Source organism: Vicia villosa, unplaced genomic scaffold, assembly GCF_029867415.1.
Source record: "Vicia villosa cultivar HV-30 ecotype Madison, WI unplaced genomic scaffold, Vvil1.0 ctg.000011F_1_1, whole genome shotgun sequence".
Classification (NCBI taxonomy): domain Eukaryota; kingdom Viridiplantae; phylum Streptophyta; class Magnoliopsida; order Fabales; family Fabaceae; genus Vicia; species Vicia villosa.
Window position 1 is genome coordinate 1,985,431 of NW_026704941.1, and position 24,743 is coordinate 2,010,173.

Consider the following 24,743-nt stretch of genomic DNA (forward strand, 5'->3'; position numbering starts at 1 on the left):
AAAATTACGACCAAACGACAATTGAGTTGACAACATCAGAGACAAACGTTAATTCAATTAACGTCACCTCTTTAATTTTATGTGCATGCGCCAATTCGCCTGACACCAATGCTTCATTGATTTTTTTTTGAAAGTGAAATATATTAAGAAATTATTTGAAATGTGGGTTATTTTAGTTTTTTTTTATTTTTAAAAAAGTGGATTTTATTGATAAAAAATTCAATAATTTCCTGTGTAAATAAATGCGACTCGTACCTAGGGATGACAAACAGACCCAAATCCGCAGGGTCCACCCGCACCCGAACCCGAGTCAACGGGTGAAAACCCGAGTTGACTGGGTTTGGGTTCGGGTTCGGGTGCCACCCGATATTTCGGGTGCGAGTTTGGGTAGTGCGAAACCCACGCCCAAAACTCGAAATCACACCCGATATATATATATATATATATATATATATATATATATATATATATATATATATATATATATATATATATATATATATTATGGAAAGTTGTAAGAAAATTGTAGGAAAAATATATTTTATGTATTTTGTTGTGGGTTTGGGTTTGGGTGAAAAAACCCAAACCCAACGGGTGTGGGCGTGGGTATTATTTTGTCACCCGAATAACTTTTGGGTTTGAGTTCGGGTTCGGGTGGTAATTTCGAGTGCGGGTTTGGGTAGTATAAAACCCGCACCCGCGGGCACCCGTTGCCATCCCTACTCGTACCATTTCAAGGAATGAAGTGGTGATTTACGTTATAACAAACCGTCCAAATTCAGTACCACTATACAATGGTAGACCCGCACACACCAGATCACCTCTTAGTCGGTTTTTGAGTGTTTATGCTTTACAGCGCTATTTTTGTTTTGCACCTCCCTTCAAAATCCGATAAACCACCACCTCTCTCTCTCACCGGAGATATTCAAACTTTTTCACCACCTCCCTCTCCGGTCACCAACCGAAGCAACACAACTTCAATCATCAACAAATCCCTAACGAACCAAACGTTTCATCTTCAACTCATCTTTTCAACCTCCACTGCGTTCTCAACCAAGGTTCGGTAATTTGATTTTCCCAATTACTCTCTCACTTCGAACTTATCCACCTCGCTTCATTTTCCCTTTCAAACCCTAACTCACATTGCACAACTGAATGGAACCATTCTTCGCCAACTAGGGCTTGTAGTCGCTTACAGTTACTGTAACCCTATCGTTTTATGTATTTCAGCTTTCATTGAATCTTTATGATATGCAATCTTACGAACATGTTTTAGTATTCAGCAAAAGTACTAGCTTTAATAGTTAACAATTTGTTTACAAATGACTTAAAAGGTAGGTATTGATTTGATTAAGTTAGCAATATCCTATAATGGAGTTCACCAATTGTAGTTTAACATAAATTATCCCTAGAGCGTTATAATTTATGAATAGACTTGTATGTTGAATACTACATCTCTACGCGGCACCGGCACCTCTGAAAAAAAGACGTGTCAGTGACTGAAACCAACACCGACACTTATGATTACGTTTAACTTATTTTTTTCTTCAAATTATTATCGGTGTCAACGTATTAGTATCGGTGTTGTGTTTTTGATTGATGTCCGTGCTTCATAGCTTCATCTACTCTTTTGGAAATTTGTATTTTACCTCACCTTTCAGTAGGGTTTTGTGTTGCCTGTTATTTGGGTTGCTCTCTGTGTCGAAAGCCTGTTCTAGTGATTTTTTACTGTTGTTTGAACTCAAGGTTGTTGGTCCTATTACGGCTTATATCCAAATGTAGGTTTTTTTTGCCTTAAAGAAATGATAGATTCTCAAAGGAGGATTTGGATTTGAGGAACTGGAAATAAGATTTACTATGGTCAACAACACCATAAGAGTCTAAGTTAACTTTTGTCAAAACATAGAGGCTTTTTGATATAGTCAATCATACAAGTTACGGATATCTGTTTCTTTATGATTAAGGGCTTGAAATAACTGAAAATTTCAGTGAATGCTATAATCCTACATTAAATAGCTTGGCAATGTTAGGATTATGAGTAGGAATTCAGAAGGGAGTCAGGAATCTTTCCATTCTGCAATTCCTCCTAAAAACTAATGTCCTTAGTCTGATTTTATAGCTTTCTTTCTTGAAATCTTAAGTAGAATCTTTGGGATTATAGTCTTGTGAGTTTATTTCATTCTATCTTTTGTCATATTTGATATAAAGTACATTTATAATTAAATTTCTAAGTATTCTATCTAGATCTGAGGGGCAGGGGCTGTAAGTGAGGATGAATTTGCAACCTGGGCAGTCTAAATCCTCTAATGGATATGGCCGTCGTAAATCTGACAGAGAAGGTGCAGCTAAGTTAGAGAATAAGATGCCATCTGAAAAATTAAATGCCAACAGATTGGCAAGCACAGGTAAACTTCGGAGCAGGATAATTTATTATTTATTTGTCATAATATTCACTATGTTAATATTTTCTGTTTGTTATAACAGGTGTGATTTATGGCATTAAAGGTGATAGTTACGGAAGTCCTTCACATGACCGACTAGTATATCTAACAACATGCCTAATTGGGCAGCAGGTGGAGGTCCAGGTGAAAAATGGGTCTATATACTCTGGAATATTTCATGCAACAAATACAGACAAAGATTTTGGTATGTTCTTTTTCTATTAGTACTTAGTAGTTTTGGTGATTCTGAAAGCTATTTATTTGTATTATCGCGTAGCTATCTGGAGGGAACTATGTAGCACAAACATTGCGTGGACACCTATAATATTCAAAACATAGGAAATTGTTGTTAAATATCGGTTATATCGCCGATATACCGGTTTTTCATATCGGAATTTGCCTATCCGATACGATATCCGATATTCCGTTTCAATTTCGCGACGCTCCGCATTTCGGCCGTTTTCTAGTATACCGGTATACCGGTTTGAAGTTCATATCAGAATTTATATTTTTCTGATCTTTTTTTAACAAGTTATATTAAAAAATAATTGAAATATTGAATGTGAAGAGGTGGAAGGAAAAAGTAGGCTACGAAGAGGTGGAGAGGTGGCCAATAATAATTAGTAAGTAGGCTGTGAAGTGTGAAGAGGTGCAGACTAATCAAGTGAAAATTTGAAGAGGTAAAGTAATACTCCCTCCGTCTCAAAATTGCAAAGAGGACACCTATTGTAAGACGGAGGGAGTAATAAAGTGGAGAGCTGTATGGATATTAACATAATCTTGGTAGTCTCGAAAATAGAAGTGAATGTGAAGAGGTATATTAGTTGGTGTGATTATATATAGGACTAATAGGAGTCATAGTCCATCACCATAAATTTCTCTTCACTATTTTCTTTCTTCACATTCATTCTTCCTGGTCATTCATCTCGTCCAGATAATTCTTATTTCTTTTCTGTTTTCTTCTCAATTTTGTTTTTTGGTTTCATTTCTTCTAGTTTTCTCAAACTAGTTTCTTTTCATTCCATTCCATTGGGTTCTCTATTTTCAAGTCCTTAAACCCTCTGTTTTTATACATTTGTTATAGTATGGAAAGTGGCGGTGAAGCATCAAAACTTTTTTAATAGTTGTTTATGTTAGTAGCTTTTATATGTGTTTCATGTTTTATTTTATATATAAATATTTATTTTAACCGCCTTTATGGTTTCCGCTATTTGCCCGTCACGATATCCGATATTTCTCATATCGGGTTTTTGGTGATCCGATATTTTCTGCAATCCGATATTAACAACACATACCGTAGCATACATATAAAATTAAATATGAACCTTATTTATTAAAGATCTAAATTGAGAATCAAGATTTATATATTCTTCATCATAGCAAAAGGACTTGTTAAGTATTGCAATTTTCCTATGATAATGAGTCTCACCAGTTATTCAATTTGAACATTCTATTTCTTTGCAAAAAATATTGTAACCGTGATGAGCTATTGAACTATGTTTTGCACCTTCAATCCATCCATATACATCCAAAATGCTAAAAAGGATTTAATTGGGTCTTTCACCCGCTAATTGATCATCATCTTTTTTGTTGTTGAAAATTTTGGTACCAGCCATGTCTATTTTCATGTCTAGCCAAGTGGAAGTGTCGGCTAGGTGTCCATGCCATGTCCTCGAGGTGTCGGTTTGGAGCTAATTGTTTTTTATTTTGACACTGAAAGGAGTATAATGTAAGGAATGTGTTGTACAAGGGTTGAAAATCAAAATGTGTTGGACATTGGACTTGCATAGAACCCAAAGTGTTGGTGTCTGTTATATACTGTAAAATGGATATACATGTTATTTAGGATAATTAATAATTAATTAATTTTGGGAATTTTTCAATGAGTTTTTATTTTTGAAGTTATTGTTTGATTAGGATTGACTGTTGTGTTCTACATCACTATTCCCATTTTCACTATTTGATTTGTTGGTCATAGAGAACTTGACCTACTATGCTTCGTATATCATACTCTTTTCTAGGAATCATTTTGAAAATGGCTCGCTTGACAAAGGACGCTTCTTCACAAAGGCAGAAGCCTGCTGCAGAATTTATCAGCAAGGCTCCTTCAAAGATTTTAATTATACCTGCCAAAGAACTTGTGCAAATTATAGCACAGGTTTGCCGCTTTTTAAGTATTTGCTATTAATTCGGGAGTTTTGCTAGTTACTCATGTTAAATATCTGCTTGCAATCTCATAATATTTTTATTGAATTCCGTATAGTAGGCAATTGTATTGGAAAGTTTAATCTATGCTCTACGGTTAGTGAAGTATTTTTTGTAAGACATTGCCACTTGTTTCCTGATAATACTTTTGGTTTATCAATTATGGCAGGGTGTTGCTGTTACAAGTGATGGCCTACCTAGTGAACCTCACCATGATAGATATCAGGAAATCATGGTTGATTCATTGATATCTCAATCTCATCATGCTGAGCTAGGAAGAGAACTAAAACCCTGGGTACCTGATGAAGATGATCTACAATGCCCTGAACTGGAAAATATCTTTGATGGCCAGTGGAACAGGTTATTTTTCTTAATGAATTAAATTTTATGAACAATAAAATCATTTATTTTCTTGAAACACCGAAACTTGCCTTTATTCTCTCGAGTTTAGAAGATTGAGAAACAATACTATGTATGTTTTATATTCTATGTTAGGAATTTTCTTTAGAATAAGAGTCCAGATGCTAGTGGTTGATATCATAATGGTCTCTTGGTCTTACACCGTTTTGTTTCTAAACTGAGGATATTTCTCCTCCATTGTTATGAATAAGACTTGATATTTGGTATTATGGACAAATGGAAATTAGATGACAAAAAGTAATGCCTGGCTAGATATTGTGTAATATTATGCGTAGTTCTTTTCTTCTTTTTGCCTCCATAAAACCAATCAATTTCACAAACTGTGTAAGCATACGTTCCCAATTCTTCTTTGTGACTTTTGGAACCATATTTCTTGTTAGGGACCAATCAACCTGTTGTGATTCGCTAAACTCTTGTGTTTGGAACCTGATTTTAGCAAAAGATCTGTCTGACATTTGATGGGCATTCAACTTCTTTCTTGTGCTGCATCATTTATATTTTCAGGCTGTAGGACCATGACCATTTATAGAAATTAAGGATTCTTTATTGGGGATTTATCAAAAGGTTATTTATTGGGGCATACCCATAATCATTGAGGGAGGTTTGATTGAGTATATGAAATTGTCCCTTCAGTACTGTCATTGTGTTAGGTACAGGTTTTCCTTTTTTTACTTTCATGTTTCAATTTCTTCCCAGCATATCCATTTAGCTTTGCATAGGCAATTTCTTTAACCTTTCTTTTTAAGCATTTTAAGGGGATGGGACCAGTTTGAAACAAATAAGGCACTGTTCGGGGTAAAAAGCACATTCAATGAGGAACTTTATACAACAAAGCTTGAAAAAGGTCCGCAAACAAGAGAATTAGAAGTGCGGGCTTTAAGAATAGCAAGGGAAATCGAGGGTGAGGAAACTCGAGATCTTCATCTTGCTGAGGTTAGTGTTGCTCAAGTACCCATGTTCTTGCTTTTTTTTTTGGCACTTGTGAATTTCAGCAGTTTTTGATTTAATTGTGTATTTAAAAATCGCTAACTATATTATTTTTCTTAACAGGAAAGAGGTCTTCACTTTGATGAAGACTTTGATATTGACGAAGAAACAAGATTCTCTTCGGTCTATAGGGGTAAACATGTTGATGATACATATGAGGACAATGAAGATATACTGATCGATTCATACAATTCTGAGACTTTTTGTGGTAAATTCGGTTCAGTCGATGAGAGGTCTGGTGAAATAAATTGTGGAGAAGGCAATGATGGAGCTCATACACTGGCTACTTCCTCTCCCATGGTATATCCTCATTTCATTATTTAATCATCAAAAGTGCTGGAATTTAGTAATTCCCAGTAATTTTCTCAACCATATTGTGCTTTGTAGGAGTTCTTGATTATAATTATTAGAGTTTTGCCTAACTCATCCTTACAAAACCGGCTTGTAAGGTGAGGGGTGCCGTGCCACTCTATATAAATCCTTTAGACTTTAGAGGCTCTACGTCTAACCACAGGTGGGACTTGTGATCTTCCCAATACACCCCCTCACGCCCAACCATATTAGAGTTTGGCCTAATTAATTAATTTTTTTTAATTTTTAGTTTGATACTTTGGTATATATTGTTGGTTGATGGTAACCAACGCATAACAGAATTCAGTTAGGACCTAGCCTTCTAGAGGAGGGGAAGAGAATTGGGCATTACAATGGGAACCTAGCCTTATTCCTAATACTAATACAATATAACTATATAGTACTTTGTATATTACACAATTGTTAATATTCCTATTCCGGCAAAGCGTCTTAATTTATACTTTTAAAATTCGTGCAGATTTAACTTCTAAATACTACTAAGAACTATATATATTTCCTTGGCCAGGAAAATGTTGATATCAATGTTCTTTTCAAGTTTTTGCTGTCTTCTCTGCATTCTTTCCTTTCATCTTAAGAAAGAAGTAACTATTTTGCTTTCTCATTATTGCAATACTTGGTGTATATTGTGTATGCAGGATCACCAACAGTCATCTCAGTCAAGTACTGGTGTAGGTTTAACCAGCACGCGTGCTTATGATCATGCTAAGCAGTTTGCGTCTGCAATCCCATCCAAAAGCTACTCGTCTTCGGATGTGGAAAGCAGGTGTTACCTTTATCTGTTCTGTATGATTGTTTATCAATAGTTGTTTCCACTAATGCTTTGTATTGTTTTCCTAAAGATGTCATTTCAAGCATAAATCTATAACAATAACTATATAACTATATATAAAGGCAAAACACCATTTTGGTGTAGCCTAGTTTTCCCCAAATATACCCTTTTCAGTTTTTATTTTAAACTTTAACTTCTCTCACTAACATTTTCAGAGTAGTTTACATATATTTTTTCTTTCAATAATCTTCTACCATTTATTTGTTTTATCTTAATTAATTTAAACGAATCAAATTTGAGCAAAAAATACCGTTTATATTTTTACTCATGTGCGTACTAAAAAAGTGGACAGACGGGCTCGCCAGTGCCCGTTTGGACACTAGTATCATCTTTAATTTATTACAAATCTTCACAAGTATCCAACAACATTACAGGTTTCAGGAGAACCCGGTTCAAAATCTACGTGGAACCAGTGGTAACACCAAGGAAGAAAATCTAGTGAGTTGAGGTTTCAGCATTACTGCACAAACTATTATCCACACAAACTTCTCACATGAGATTAATAGTATTTCTAATATGACTGAATCTTGTTTTTATTTTCTTCTCTAATTGGTGCAGCAATGTGAGGATGTTCAGCTGTCTAAATACGAGGGTATGTAAAAAAATCTTTCAGCTTCCTCAGATTTGAGCAGCTCTAAAATGTTACATCTGAAGTGATGCATATGAAACTACTCCCTAACTTATGTAGGGAGTTGAGAAGTTTTCTGTTAGTACTCCAGTACTTTTAAACGGCGTTGAGACTTAATTTTTGTGTCTGCTTTTTCGATCATGTGTATTCCTCAAATTTTTGTGCAGATTCACAGACATCACTCTACTTGAAGAAGGACTTATCTCCTAATGCCAGCTCCTATGCCCCATCATCTCATATCTTAACAAAATCTCATGAAAAGATGGAATCCCCCGGGGATTTAGCGTATGGCAAAGCTAATGGAGGAACAGAGTATATAAATTCACGCGGAGTCGGTGCATCATCTGGGTCAGATTCTGTGAGAGATGTGGCAGCATCTTCTGGTCCTGGTTTATCTCCAAGTTCATCTGTTGGTTCACTGTCTTCTGAAAAATCGTCTTTGAATCCTAATGCAAAGGTGCAGTTCAAGAAGGAATATTTCACTAGCTGATTCTTGCATTATAAATTATTTGCCATTGTCTGAGTTTCTCCTGTTTCTTATTCATGTTGTAAGGAATTCAAGCCCAATCCTACGGCAAAGAATTTTATTCCATCACCTGCTCGTCCTTCCACTCCAGTGTCTGATAGTTCCTTCTATTTTCAACCTAATGTAACTACTGTACCAAATATGCAAGGCCTGCCCATGAGTATTGGGGTAAGTCATTCTGAGTATTTATTGAATTGAATATGTAGAAGTGCTTAGTTATGGATTGAAGTTACGGAAGTGTTACTGCTAATTTTGACTTGCATCATTAGACTAAAGAGTTATGACTTAGTATCAAACTCATCTAGCTCAATAACTACTGTCACGTGCTTAAGTTTATTATAAGTTTCTGGTGGCTACTCATCCCCCGTTTTGCGGATAGGGGACTTTAATTTGATATTCTGGAGATGTGATTTATAAAGTTGGTTAAGTTGTTTGCAAACGAGACTATGCAGATGTGTTGGGTTTGACTTGATTTCCTTTCTGCCTTGGTACTGCTCACACACACTCTCTTTTTGCATATGACCTTCAGGCTGGACCCACTTTTACCGGACAACAACCTATCATGTATAATTCACAGGTTTCCCAAATGCCAACTCAAGCATATTTTCATCCAAATGCACCGCAGGTATGAAATCACTTGTAGAATCGTTATTCGTTATGAGAATAATGGTGCTTTACAAATAATTGCTTACAATCTGATTGCAGTACGGACAGCTTCATGGTCATCCTATGCAAGCTTTATACATGCCTAGTTACTTACCTGTAAGAGCTTTCATCTTACCCCTACTGTCATAAATGATAAAATCAGCCATCTCAGTAACTTGATGCATAATGTTCCATGTTGATATATCATGCATGATGCATTCTTTCTTATCATGAATCACTCTGGTGAAACATGACTCTTTGTCAATTAGGCACCTCAACTGGAATTTAACAATTCTAAATGCAATTAATTGTATGCTTTTGGGAGGAGGCATATGCTTAATATTCTGGGAACTGGATCTTTCTCAAATTGGTATTTTGCAGGAAATGCCATACAATGGACGTGATTACTGAAGACTTGACTGACTGTTATTTGCAAATCAACTCCTTGCTCAAAAAGAATAAACTAAGTGGATGTCCTGAACAGTTATAAATGAAGATATCTACAACTCATGGGAAGATTTCAAATGGTCCATTGTGAGATATAGTTTTATGACCTTGTGTGAGCCCATACATCTTTTGGGGTTTCAGGTTTTGATCTGTGTAACAGCGCAACTCAAATTTATCCCCGCACCTTTTCTATTCCCTAATACCATGCAACATTTTCTTTTATCTCTATTTGTTCCTCTTGTACTTGAGCATGTTTGTTTGCTACTGTCCATCTTGTACTTGAGCATGTTTGTTTGCTACTGTCTGTATCAGTTTAATTGCTGGTAATTGCCGTTTTAATCACACAGTTTTTGAAGTATCCTTCGTGTTATGAGAGATTGTGTTGTATGTTTGGAGGCATTTAGTTTCATCCAATGTGAGAGCAAACTTCTTTGTAGGCAACATTAATGGGTTTCTTTCAATTTCTCGTAATTGATCTGAGAGGCCAATAATTTTCATCGGATGCCAATTTGAGCCTCCACATGCGATTGTTTTTGTTGTGGCGCGGCAAGGAGGTTCACGATCCAACCTTTTGTTGGTTATCATGCAGTGTGCCACTATTAATATTCTAGGAATGAGAAACCTGAATCTTCGTGTGAATAGACCTATGGAGGTGTCTGTTAGGTAGCTGGCTTCCTCCTGCTATTGGATGGATGGATGCAGGTCAATTCTGACAGGGCAGAGGTTTATGCCCCGGCCCCCGCTGTGCGTGAAAGAGTAATTTGGAATATGTTAGTATGTGGTTTTGCCTAGTTATTTGCGTTCATCTAATGCACCTGAACTTTGGAGTGCCTATGAAGGCTTGCAGTTAGCCTAGGTTATAAACTTGGAGCTGTAGAGCTTCAATTAAAAGATGTTATTGTTTTTAAGTGTTTGTTCAGTGTGTCAACTTTGAATGATCATGGTTGGAATTCAGTCGAGGACTAAGAGCTTCCTCCAAATAAATTTGATGAATCATGTCTATCATCCATAAGCTAATATGGCTGCTGAAAGTCCTTAATTCAACCCTCATCTAAATAATGGATTATTTATGTTTTTGTCCACCACGGCACCCTGTTAGTTATGTGTTATATCACAGAATTAAGGGACTACATAGTCCTTACCTTATCAATACATTCAAATAGAAATTTTAGATAATCTAATTGATTTAAAAAAAATAGAAACTAAACTTGACACTAACACATTTGAAAAAAGACTGTCTGTGTTGGTGTTGACTACCTACACCAACACTTGTGAATAAGTTTAATTTATTAATTTTTTCAAATTAGTGAATAAGTTTAATTACTTGTGAATAAGTTTAATTTATTAATTTTTTCAAATTAGTGAATAAGTTTAATTTATTAAATTTTTTTCAAATTATTATGTTAGTGTCCGGGATTGTGTTTAACGTTTCTGTGTTTCATAGAACTAAACTAAAAGAAGACATTTTACTCTTTCTACATTCAGTTGCAGCAAAGATGCAAAAGAACCAAACAAAGATACAAAGAAAATACAAAGAAAAGAGACTAATTTGTCCCTTTTTGAAGAATTGATTTGTCATACATGTGCAAACTAATATTCCGAAAGACATTTACACTTAATATTTAATATAATAAATGTTGAATTAAGAATTCAATTGTCTTAATCTATTTTTGGAATAGATTATAAGTTGGAGTATTTTTTTTGTCAAAGAGAATGAGTCATAATTTCTCATTCACATCAAACACACAGTGCAAACGTAGTCATATATCATTGTTATAAGTAGCCGTAGGATTTGATACCAGGTGGAAACATGAGCATCAGTGTTCAATCACTTCAATTATTGTTTATATTAAAATCAAACACCAAAGAAAAATAAAAACACGCATCACAAAACAACAAAAATGTCATGCATTTCACAAGAGAAAAAAAAGGTTTTATAAGACCAGATTCTATAATGTGACAAACCAAGATTCCTTTTCATTCACGTTTTTCATTTAAAATTTTTTTTAATAAAAATAATAATATTTTATTAAGTAAATACCACTATCTCCATTCTTTTATACAAGTAAATTTTATTTTTTAAGTTCATTTAATAAATAATATATTTAGACATTAAATGTATTATTTATTAAATTAATCTAAAAAATAAAATTTATTTATAAAAAAGAATGGAGAGAGTATTATTTTTTTAATTTTATTTATAGTAAAAAATTATATTTTAAATAAATTAAATAATAAATGTACCTGAACATTATATATATCAGACATATTAGTTATTCGAAAAATCTAAAAAGTATAAATATTTTCAAAAATAGAATACAAATAGAATATACTACTATTTTTAAATGATGAGATCAATTTTTAAACACGTTAATGTAAAATTAATTATGATAAATATTTGAAAGAGTATAAAATGGTTGGAAGGTGGAAGTTGAGTGTAGTTGGTGCATTAGTGGTGCGGTGTACATTGTTTTTGTCATTGTCAAGACTTAGCACTAAATCCAAGAGACCAAGTACAACGGGAAACATTCACAAACAATCGTTGGATTTTATATCTATCAAGTTCTTAATAGTTGGAATTTCCCTCAAAATTAATAAATAAAATGAAATGTCACAGATTTAAAATCGCTTAAATGAGATATCGCGGGTTTGAATCTATACTCTCTAATTTAGTGTTGTGTACGATATTGCAAATTTGAACCCGCGTTCTGCAGTATAGACGAGTTCGAATCTATACCCTACAATTTAATGTTGTGTACGATGTTGCAGATTTGAACTTGCGTTTTAAAACATAAATAAAATATCCCAAATTTGAATCGGTGTGATATGATATGATATTTCTGCATAATTATCAATCAAAGTTATTTAACTTTTATTGTTAGCATTTCCCATAGATAATATTAACCATATTTTAATCAAGCGGTTGAGCTCCATTGACAAGGAGCCCCGTCCAAGGACGTACTCGTGGAATACCGAGTTCGATTCCCAGGCGAGAAAAAAAAATATTAACCATATTTTATTTTTAATTATTACTATTATTTTATTTTTTTTATAGATAAAAAAAACATTGGAGTGATGTAAACTGTAGTTTTAGTAGTAGTGTCCCACCACTCTTATGTCAATCTATGAGTCATCACTTTTTTCTTTCCATTTTTCTTATTCTTTAAGATTACAATTTTCATCTATTCTTTTTCAAGTTTCATCTCTTCCCACAACTTCTCCTAAATCCACCAAATTTCTAAGGTGTCTCTTTTCACTTCAACTTTCTTTTCTCCCTTTATATTTTTCACCCTAAGATTATTGAACTGATTTTAGTACTTCTTTTTTGTTGCATGATTTCTATATATGCTGATGCTTGATTTGATACAATAGGTTATTTATTTGTTCTGTTTGTATATTCTGGGAATTTAACATTTATAGAAAGCTTTCCATTTCAGGTGTCAAAAGTTTTGAACTTCAATTGGGAAAGAGTTCCTTTTTCCTTAGGGTTTCATTCATTCTACTCTATATGTTTAGTTTTAGTTTATTCAAACTGTCTTTTTCTTCCTTTTATACCTTTTTTGCAACTCTATTGAAAAGGAAAACATACAAATAAGACAAGGAAATTAAAGGGACTGGCGATGTCCCTGCGCAGCTACCAACTTAATCTTTGATTGATGTTGATTAAATAGATAATTTACTCTGTTTTTCAATTGAATTATTGATGCTGTTGAAGTGCACTATGTGGCATTTGATTAAAGTACTGCATGTAGTTTTTTTGTATGGAAAAATGAGGGTAAGTTGATTCAAGAGTTGAAATGTTAGTTTTTACATGGTTTGAATAATTCTCTATGGAAGTCCTTACATTTAATTCATAGGGGATTTTCTATATCATTAGGAATCAAACTCGGTACCTCGAGATTTACAACTATTATGATATACTACCTTGCACACCAACCATTCGTGATAAACTCTGGTTGTAGTCATAGGGGCTTTTGTAGCGGCCTTGTTCATACAAATTTTATTTCTTTATTGTACGGTTAGTAACATGGATATGATGTTCCCTTATGCGGTGTGTTTATGTTTATTTGAATTCTCAAAAAGTTCGTATTTTGATTTTTGATAATGCAACAATAATTTGGTGAGTCTGTGAGAATGCTTTAGGGGGATACGGATTTCTAATATTTATTTTTCATTTTATTTGGAAGGTAAATGGATTATTGTTGTAAGAAGTAAAGAAATGAAGTGTTTATGTGAGAAAGACTCTGGTCTATGTTCTGTTCATTCAAATTCACACCGTGTTTTCGGATGCCCGTCATGGGGAACTTCTTCTGAACCCGAAGTCCAACAAGCATCCATGTCCAAAAGTTTGAGCTTCAAAATGGATGCTCTGCCACAAAAATGTCCTGACAAGAGTAAGGCACTGAGTTTTCAATTACATGAACTGGATTCATCTTCAACTCAATCGACTGACTCATCACAAACAGGTATTTGAATTGAAACACATTCGTTTGATTCTGTTCTTGTTAACCGGTGTTTTCCATTTTGTTCTGCTTTTGGTGTATATATCTCCGATTGTGAAGCCGAAGTAGTACTATGCATCTCTATATAGCATCGACACTTCAGATTAAAGGTGTGTCTGGTGTCCGACACAACACCGTCCCATGTAGTTACATTTAATTACTTATATTATTTAAATTATTATCGGTAACATGTCTATGTAGCTCTGTATGCTAATAGAAACAAAATGAAGTAATATGATCATGAATATATGATCCTACGAAAGTGGCTATTGGATAAAAGTTAACATGTTAATCCATGTAATACAAGTTTTTCTTAAGAAAGTGGAATTTGTCTTAGATGGCTAAATCAAAGAAAGAAATTTCTAATCAAATGCTTTGGCACGTTATTTGATAACCAATATTGAGAATTCAGCTCAACAAAGTGAGTGCTCAATTTATAGGATAATAAAGCATTATGTCTCAATTATTGATGGGAAAATCAATGGTTTGTATTGTTACATGTCCATGATTTGTTGTGTGTGTGTGTGTGTGTGTGTTTGTGTCTGTAGTATTAACCATTTTTAACGGTTAAGATTGCTTTCTTTACTCCCTAAAGTGAATTACTTAATTTAGTGGAGCTATTTCCCCATATTGATCTGCTTTGGATACTAGGTCAAATTCCTTTCCAGCATAGTTCTTCTACTGGTTCAGCATTTAAGGGAACCGAGGGGAACGATATGGGGTGTCTCATCGGCTCATCATCTATTGGGAGTCCAAATCTCACCATCCATCCTCCATTAGTGGATCCCAGCCAATCACTTGTAAGCTGATATATCTCTACGTTCTAGTGGATGGAACATATATGCAGACACTTTTCTCAAAATTTTGGGTTTCAGGCGCATATTGCATTCCCCTTTGCTGATCCATTCTATAGTGGCCTACTTTCTGCTTCTTATGGCCATCAATATAAGGTAATTTGTACTGATTTATCTTTATCTATTTCAGTTACCGTTTATTCGTGTCACCTTATCTCAATTCCAACGTGTTGATATTAAGGTTCAGTTTCGTTTTAAAATTGAATGGATTATGATTATGACTGAATCGTTCAACAAACTTGTAAATAGATTTTAGGGTTATTACCACACCTGTTGCTAGTTATATGCTTATAGCATCATGTCATCAAATTCTGACCAGCTTCTTTATGGCCAGCTAATGGAAACTGCTTCTGTCCGAGTTCCCCTGCCGTCTGATATGATGGAAGAACCCATATATGTGAATTCGAAGCAGTACCATGCTATACTGAGGCGAAGACAGTGTCGAGCAAAACTTGAAGCACACAACAAACTCATCAAGGATCGTAAAGTAAGCATGCTTACATTTCTATTTCGTTACTTCTGTAAAACAAAATTTCTCTCAAACCAACCACTTAACAATATTTTTCCGCAGCCATATCTTCATGAGTCACGTCATGTACATGCATTGAAGAGAGCTAGAGGTGCCGGTGGCCGCTTCCTCAATGCTAAAAAGCTCGAAGAATCAAAGCTTGCATCACAAAACCACAACCATAGCCAAAATGTTTCCACCAGCTACACTTGTTTGAATTTGAATGCGAATATGCCAGAATCTAAAATGCATGATCAGGTTGAAAACTACAGAGATGATGCTGATGCTTCAGATGTGACATATGGATCTAATAGGAATGAAATGTTACAGCAGCAACAGGAGTTAGAGTTCAGGTTATGCAGTTACCCTTCTTCTCAAACTGGAAGGAACATGCAGGATTATACAACTGACAAAAGTGTTGGTGCGAATCAACGCCACCGACTATCGGTTCTCATGTGAGAGACTTATAGAACACATTGTTGTGGTTATTCTTCATTAGATGAAGACCGCAGCTTGTGTTGTGCTCTCCACCATTGGGAAGTCATCCTTGGCTCATATTTATATCTGTCTTACTGTTTGATTGTTTTAATTTTCCATCACGTTTTACTACTTGTTATTGTGTAGCCTATTACTATCTTTTAGGAAAAATGCAAGCAATGACTTGTGAAAAACACTGGTAATGCTTTTCTATGTTGATGTATGCAAATGGCTTTGATGTTGTAATCTTAAACTTTGTAGTAACTCAACCTTAATCTTTGCAAAGATTTGAGATATGTGTGATGTGAGGTTCATATATATAGTTTTTCATTTTTATAACAAATTTTGCTTACATTTTGAAATCTAATCGGAGTTAAAGTAATGCCTCAAGGCTTAAAGAATGCTTATAGAGGTATTTATAGATTATCCTCTAAAGAGATATTCACATACTGAAGTTTAACTTTGCTACATTTTATTTGAAAATAGTGGCAGAAATAGAGATGACATCAACAAAGACAATGTTAATAACATTAACTAACATGTTATAAGGAAATATAAACATCAACAATCATCATATTTGTTTTTATAAAAAATTGATCTAGATCAGCAGACTAAGAAACAATTCATTAGGATAATTATTGCACATAGGAGGCAGTGTTCCGATAAATAATCCAACGACCAAGTCACTCAAGGATTGTGAGTGTGATATTTTAAGATTTTAGAAATTGTATACCATAACATGAGTTATGAGTCATGCGTTAACATTTGTAAGAAAAAAATTGTTTTGGACTGGCCCAATCTTTTCATTAGGTCCAATCCACTCATTGGCATGAAGCGGCCCAATAAGTATTGGCCCAATCCATAGAATCAGTTAGATGCAACCTCTTCTTTTTTACCGGGTACGACTAACCGTTAGATATCATACGACTAAGGATTATCCGAGCACGCTTGGCTTCCGTCCTCGGCAACGGCTAGTTCCGCACGTTCGGCTAGACAAGATCTAGTCAACGGTCTCCTATATTCTGGGCCGGAAATCACGCCCAGGTCCACGAATATAGCGTGATCCAATCTTCGCCAAGGAGCACTTTATGAATAGCCCTCTACCTCTAGAGGGCAACATAATTCAAACTTTGCCCAAAATCTCATACTTTCTATTGTACCTTGTTGTTCTCTTACTTACTTTGACATCGGAGTACCTTGCAGGTACAACCCTTTTTTTCTCAACCATCACCGAAGATTAAGTCTACCGTTGCTGGCCATCTGTTATGCCCGACGCGAACAAAAAATAAGAATTTTTAAATAGTGAAAACCCTAATTAGACATATATCTTGAAAGATAGATTTAAATAATGATGTGAACTTTATAATACAATCAAGATTAAATCTCCAGATTAGCTTGGGCTTGCCTTTAAGTGTTCAGGGCATGGTTTGTAGTTGGGTTGCGTCTTTCGAGACCTTTTTTATAGGGGATTGTTTTTTCACCCTTATGTATTGACCCACGCCACCGTGAAAAATCTTTAATACCTACGACACACCTTTTTACACATCTCAACGAGATTATTAGAAAACCAATGTTATGTTTAATTTTGTCAGGAAATGCATCTTTGTATGAACAAAATGTGCATTCGAAGATGCATCTATGTATCCCCCTTTAGTTTATTGGTTTATGAGCTTTTCAGAGACGCATCTCTGGAATGTGCTTTGTTAGTTCAGATAAAAAACATGAAGAAAACAATAGCAGAATGAAAAGCCAACATAGATAAACATTATATAAATTTAACATTACATGTCATTACAAACGGATGGTTCAGCACATTGCAACATCCTTATAATATCTTTGGTTAACCTTTGAATCGTTGCATTCACTTCAATCGATACCTTTGTTAAGTAACAGTAAAAGATACTCCACTTAACTTTCAAATCATCATTTGTCTTTAGTTCAAGAATAATGAATTGTACCTCCCATTTGTTATCAATGGAGGGTGAACGATACTCGATCTTGACAACTCTCCGATTTTTTTAGATATCGCAACAGAGTATTCAGTTTGGATTTGAGATCAACGAAAAGTATGTCCTCTGAGACCCTAAAATAAAGTGGGGGATTTGAGCCATTGAAATACACAAATACAAGATAGGGATAAATATTCATTTTAATTATGGAAAATTAAATGGAATGACAGGCCCTATTTATAGAAGATGTAGAGCAATAAGGAACTTATAAACCCTATCTTATCTAGACTTCAGAGATACATCTCTGGATCTGACTTTTTTTTCTTTCAAAAAATAAGGGTTTATCTGGAGATGTGTGTTCGTATAGTCCCTTATTTTATTTTTTTTAATTACAAGTTTTGTCCAGAAATACATCTTTGGATCCACCCAAAAACTATGCATAACAGAGCCAATTAATAATGTAAAGACAATTTTCAAAAACACAAAAAGTGTCCAAAAAATACCATCCAATTTTATAACATTATGCAATGCATTACATACAAAAAACGTGTTATATTGATAAATTACAACTAACAATGCATCAAAATATATGTCACTGCCTAAAACTATTACTGATTCATTTTGCATATCACACACACACACTCCTGAAATTTAGAATAGATTCGGCATATAATTCCCTCATGGAAGAATTTATTATATAATTTCATGCATCCATTATATTTTTCACAACCACACCAAGTTTGACAACTTTACCATCTTCACCTATAACTCGTTTTGTGCCAACTGCAGGTTTTACTCGACTTCTCATATTTTTATTTATGTGATACTTACAAAGTAATGCGGAAGAAGTAGGAAACACCATTGCAATCAAATTCATTAGTGCAGTGTCGCGATCAGTGATTATGACTTGTGCCATATTTTCTTGGTCCTTCAACATAGTCTTGCACATTTCTAAAGCCCATGTAACATTGCTCCTTTTTCAGATTTCAAAAATGCAAAATCGATTGAATAAGTCATCTCTGTAGAAGTGACACCAACAATTTCCAAGAGTGGAAGTATATACTTGTTTGTTTTGTATGGTGAGTCAATTATGAGCACAGAAGGAAAAGTGTTGAACAACTTCACATAATCAGGATGACTCCAAAATATATCTCGAAAAATAACTTTATCATCACAAACTCTATACCTCGAAACATAGGCACCATCTTCTAAAAGTATCAACAATTATTACATATCAGATCTTAATCCTCTTATCGCCTTGTTATCTCGAGCACACATGTTATATATTTTCTTGATATTCTAAACATTTAAAGGTCTTTTCTGTTCAAAGACGCGAGTATGTTTTTCGGCGCAACCATGTTTAATGCCATGTCCGAAACAAGTTCTCTCTCCTTCGGAACAAAACAAAATACAATGGGATGATTAGTTAGCTTGTCAGTCAAGGCATGATTATGTATACCAAAAATGACATTAAATTTCCATGTCTCATCTGCCGTACGATATCCGCGCAATTTAAACGGACACTCACATTTCCTCGATCTTGTGTCATCTCATTTCAACTTCCTAATCCTTGGTTGGTACGTGCCATTTCTTTCGCATATCATTAATACAAATCCTTGTCTTCTATCTAAATCATTGTCACACCTTCCGATTACAAAGCCAAATCCCAATTTCTGGCCTTCCTACGAACTCATTGTAGCATATGTTCACGAATAATAAACACTTATTTATTTGTAAATTATGCACGAACATCTACCTCGACGACAATCGATCGAGCACCCATTTTAACATCGTCATCCGCTTCATCAGATTTAACATCGTAATTCACTTCATTTTGTTTAACATCATGCTTCACTTTGACCAATTTAACATCCATACTCACAATAGCTTTGAGAAACATATTCGAGTACCATATCTATTACCACCAAAAACAGAAAAATAGTGTGAAAACTTAAACTATCAGGAAAATTTGGAGATGCACATTTGGACCATATCAAACTTTGTTCGGATATGCATCTCCGGATTCAACATTCATTTTTCAGCTCAAACACAAAACTAATCTTTACCTCTAATTCCAGCTTGTTTTGCTCCCTTTGAAGTGATGAAATACAATGAATGATGTTTGATGTTGAAAAGTTCATTGAAAATGAGACAAAAAATTTCAAGGATTTTGGATTAGTTTTTTGTTTTAGCATTTAGATGAAGATCATGCAAGATAGTATTTTATCAATTTTTATGTTGGGCATTTTCGGAGATGCATCTTCGGAAATATCACTGACTTGTTATTTCAATCAATTGATTTAATAACAAAACCACATAAATGAGTGGAGAAGGTATTTCAGAGATGCATCTCTGGATACACTCAAACAGTATACAGAGATGCATTTCCAAACTTTTTTTTAAAATCTGGTGTGAAACTAAAAAGAGAGATCATTGACGTGATTTTGGATGCGTGTGAAGATGCATCTCCAAACATATGAAAGGTAATTTTATATTTTCAAGGATGTGGTATGCACATATAAGGATAAAAATAGCATTTGCCTTTGATAGTTTCTTTATAGACCTCCCTAGGGGGAGAACCCCTGCTAAAAACCCTAAAATACCCCTGCTTCGGAGATGCATCTTCGAAGTATTTTTTTCTTCCAGAATTCCCCAGATTTCGGAGATGCATCTCTGAAAACATCAATTTAAGGGTGTTTCCGGAGATGCATCTCCAAAAACACTATTTTCACATTTTTGGATGTTTTCGGAGATGCATCTCCGAAATATGCAGGAAGTTTTTTTTTCCTAAACAATGGTTAGTCCCGTATTTTAAATTAAACGACAATGCTTGCAGTAAATAGTACTTGATATAAACTAAATATAACAAGCAAATTGGAATAGAATACTAATATTATATATATAACAAATAGTGTACGTAAATGTCAAAAAATACAACCCAAATACAAAAAAGTCAACAATGAAAAATAAATAGGCAACTGCTACTGAGTATGCCTAACCCTAACTCTCTGGGACCTCCTCTTCCTCGTATATGCCGCCGCACCGGACGCGTCACCGACCATCCTTTCCACGATGGCAACTGCCTCTGGACCGCCGTGCTCGATGATACCTCAGTCCAATGTGTCCCGCCCAAACATCTTTATCCGCTAGCATATCAGCAGGAGATCAGTGGCATGGTCATCCCCGGTCTGCTGGTTCTCCAAGATCTCCTCGTGTGCTGGCCTAGGTGGATCTTCGGGAGCATCGGGTGTCATCAGAGGATGTGACACCCGATAGAACCATGTCACGTACCCCTCTACGCAAAACCACTCTTGGGTGGCCTGCATACGCCGATACTCCTCCAAGACCAAATGATACACCTAGTCCTCAAATATAGCAGTGAGCTTCACTCGAGTAACTATGTCGGGAGCATCCTCAAACGGTGACCTCAGTATCATCTACACACGTGCAAACTGCCTCATGCACCGCTCTGGCAGATACCTCACCATGGTGTTGGCCCCGCATGCTAACCATCCAGAGTAACACCATTGTGATACTCAGTAAAAAGTCTGTCACCCTCCTACTCGGACTCTGATGCCGCCGCCAAGTGGTTCTCATACAACTCTCTCAAGCTGAAGAACTGGATATGGGCCCCATTCGTCGCCCGACACTCATAATCAGCCATGTTTGGGTCCATTCCTAGATAATCGACCATCCACTCAATCAACAAGGAAGTGTCCCTAGGCCCTCCCGGGTAGCCGGCCTCCTCCTCCCCGTGTGGAGGGTCAGCATCAGGTATCTCCTCCTCCTCGTGTCTCACCTCCTCCTCATCCTCTCGTACCTCATCCTGACGGGAAGAAGACACCCGAGCCAGTCGACTCCTCGATCCAGATGAGGAACCAGCCTCATCCATCTAGACGGGTACTCGTACTCTACCTCGTCCCTGTGTCGATGCCAACTATGAGGCCCGCTCGCGTCGAGCTGACGCTGTCTGGGTCTCTCTGCCCTATCTAAGTCGTGCGGGGTTGTCTGTCATTTTCCTGAAAAAATTGAAATCCGTAAGAAGGCGAAACAATCAAGAAAATAAAAATAAAAAATAATTATGGGTTCATTTCAGAAGTGCATTTTCGAAACTGGTCATGGAGGTGTTTTCGGAAATGCACTTCCGAAACCCCCTACGAACTCCATTTTTGCAGAACCTCCATATCTTGCCCTAATTGCTTCAAAATCAATTTTTTTCTATCTAAACATAGTGGCATATAATAACTTAAACCTACTACGTTATACTAATTTCTAACAATCCTAATATCAATTCCAATCCTAGATTTAAAGTTGTGAGAACTTACAGATTTGAAGTGATGTTGATGGTGCTTTAGAAGTAGTCTTTGAAGGTTGGAGAGCAATTTGATATTGTTTCGAAGTAGCCTTTGGAGTGTGTAAGCGCAAATGCTTGGGGATTTTGAAGTTTTGGTGTTTAGGATAAACTGAAAATGAGGGAAGACTGTTTTATTTATACAGCAAAACACACGTTTTTTTCAAAAATGCATCTCCAAAATGTTGTTTTCGGAGATGCATCTCTGAAAACAACTTTTTTTATTTAAAGAAAATGTCTTCCCTTTTTATATGAAAATTTCTTTACCCACCTCCCTATGGGGGTCACCCCCAGCAAAAAACCAAAACTGCCCCTGCTTCGGAGATGCATCTCCGAAGTTATTTTTTTTTGAATTTTCATACATTTCAGAAATGAATCTCCGAAAACACCAAAAAAATGGTGTTTTCCGAAGTTAAAAAAAATTAAAAACGTGAATATTTTCGGAAGTTCATTTCCGAAAATATTCCTGCATATACAAATTTCCCTCCTTCACTATTTCATCATTTCTCTCCAAAACATCTCAAAACCCTCTCCAAAACCCAATCAATCTCCATCCATTTTTCGCCCTAAAATCAAGTTTCAAACCGTTGATCACGTTAAAGGGAGCATAGAAAGCTACAATTTCAGGTAAACATCACTCATTTCATCCCCTATTTCACTACATTGATTGAAGAAATTTCTGCTGAAAACTGATATGGTTCGGAAGTGCATTTCCGAAATATATTACCTAATAAATTTCGGAAATGAACTTCCGAAATATGCCCTGGCAGTTAAAAAAAATAGTTTTGGCCAATTTTACTAATTTATTCATTTGTTAGGTATGGTGCATCCGGACAACATTGTGCGAGACGATGGAGTATTAGTTCCGGAAATTGTCAATGTTAATAACGATCCGGTTATTGATGTTACTCCTATGATCGATGCGGTCGATGTTCGGCAACATTTTACAAATGATCAGAGCTTCGGTAGTCGCGAACAATTGATTGATTGGGTTCGGAAGGAAGCTAACAAACATGGATTTGGAATTGTTATTTTAAGGTCAGACAACGGAAATAGTAGGCGAAAAGCTTTCGTTGTTTTGAATTGCGAACGGGGTGGTAGTTATGTACAATCAAACTGGGTGCTAAAACACGAGGACACGGGATCGAGAAAGTGCGGGTGTCCGTTTAAGTTGCGTGCTACTCGGAGGGTTGATGATTTGTGGCGGTTAACCGTAATTTGTGGAATTCATAATCATGCATTGGATGTCAAGTTACACGGATATCCAATGCCGTGCCGTTTGTCCCGCGAAGAGAGGAATGTGATATCGGACCTAAGGATAGTCAAAGTGGCGCCTCGCAACATACTTGCCGATTTGAAGCGTAAGAATCCGGATAGCATTTCAAATATCAAGCAAGTTTACAATGAACGGCACAATCTCAAAGTATTGAATATGGGCCTTCGGTCGGAAATGCAACAACTTTTGAAACTACTAGACGATAACAAATATGTTTCAAGCTTCCGAACCTCCAAGGATAAAGTTACGGTGCGTGATATTTTTTGGACTCATCCCGAAAGTATCAAATTATTCAACACATTTCCAACCGTTCTAGTCATGGATTCGACGTACAAGACAAACAAATATAGGCTTCCGCTTCTGGAGATCGTCGGTGTGACCTCGACGGACAAGACTTATTCGGTGGGGTTTGCTTTTTTGGAGTGTGAAAAAGAAGACATCTTTACGTGGGCCTTGGGAATTTGCAAGTCTTTGTTAGTTGATCAAGAGGTTATGCCAAATGTCATTGTCACCGATCGGGACAATGCTTTGATGAATGCGGTCGATACCGTCTTCCCGACATCTACCGCTTTACTTTGCCGGTATCACATAACTTGCAACGTGAGAAGCAAGTTGAAACCCGCGGTTGGGACAAAAGATAGGCCGAATGAAAATGGTAAAGTTGTCAAAGCCGGTGTTGTGGTTGATAGGATAATGGCGGCATGGAGGGAAATTTTGGATGCATACTCCGAAGAGGTGTATACCGAGAAATTGGTACACTTTAGGTCTTTGTGTGGTTCCATTAAGACTTTTTGTCATTGCGTCGATTCCACTATTCTTGACAAAGTTAGAGAAAAAGTTGTGTGCGCTTGGACAAATCGGGTTAGACATCTTGGTTGCACCACGACTAACCGAGTTGAATCCGCACATGCGGTCTTCAAGAGGTGGTTGGGTGATAGCAAGGGAGATTTGTGTCGGGGATGGGACACCGTGAACCAAATGCTTGAAAATCAACACAATGAAATTCAAACATCGTTCGGTCGGAGCAAGACGGTTATGGAACACTGGTATAAGGGCCAAATTCTATTTTCCCAATTGATTTACAACATATCTCCAACGGGTTTGAATTTTTTGTTTCATGAAGCTAAGCGGTCGAAGACCACGGGGACGGATAGCTCATTATGTGGGTGCACCATTAGAACTACATACGGCCTTCCGTGTGCTTGTATAATTTCAAAAAAGAAGAAGTTGAATTCACCAATACGCATGGATGAGGTAGCCGACCATTGGAAGAAACTTCATTTTGATGATTTTGCCCCGCCGAAGGAAAATGACTCCAAAATCATC

General features: G+C 35.9%; 2 protein-coding genes across 4 annotated transcripts; both read left to right on the forward strand.

The window, feature by feature from the left end:
- Nucleotides 1-820: 820 nt before the first annotated feature.
- Nucleotides 821-10,505, forward strand: LOC131621885 (polyadenylate-binding protein-interacting protein 3-like). 3 transcript variants are annotated; one of them, XM_058892934.1, is made up of 15 exons: nt 821-1,058; nt 2,245-2,405; nt 2,485-2,646; nt 4,463-4,599; nt 4,816-5,006; nt 5,813-5,999; nt 6,117-6,353; nt 7,061-7,188; nt 7,629-7,692; nt 7,813-7,846; nt 8,050-8,339; nt 8,436-8,576; nt 8,938-9,033; nt 9,114-9,170; nt 9,435-10,505. In XM_058892934.1, exons 2-15 carry the CDS (start codon nt 2,273-2,275, stop codon nt 9,462-9,464), a joined length of 1,887 nt encoding a protein of 628 aa, XP_058748917.1. In that variant the 5' UTR covers nt 821-1,058; nt 2,245-2,272; the 3' UTR covers nt 9,465-10,505. The 3 variants fall into 3 exon arrangements, with proteins under 3 accessions (XP_058748917.1, XP_058748918.1, XP_058748919.1); XM_058892935.1 differs by having other exon boundaries at nt 824-1,058; nt 5,822-5,999; XM_058892936.1 differs by lacking the exons at nt 821-1,058; nt 2,245-2,405; nt 2,485-2,646 and adding an exon at nt 2,725-3,256.
- Nucleotides 10,506-12,605: 2,100 nt separating this feature from the next.
- LOC131621886 (nuclear transcription factor Y subunit A-8-like) lies at nt 12,606-16,159 on the forward strand. The gene is made up of 6 exons (XM_058892938.1): nt 12,606-12,743; nt 13,688-13,966; nt 14,654-14,802; nt 14,878-14,952; nt 15,191-15,343; nt 15,428-16,159. The coding sequence occupies exons 2-6, from the start codon at nt 13,720-13,722 to the stop codon at nt 15,821-15,823; spliced, it is 1,020 nt and encodes a 339-aa protein (XP_058748921.1). The 5' UTR covers nt 12,606-12,743; nt 13,688-13,719; the 3' UTR covers nt 15,824-16,159.
- The last annotated feature ends 8,584 nt before the right edge of the window (nt 16,160-24,743 follow it).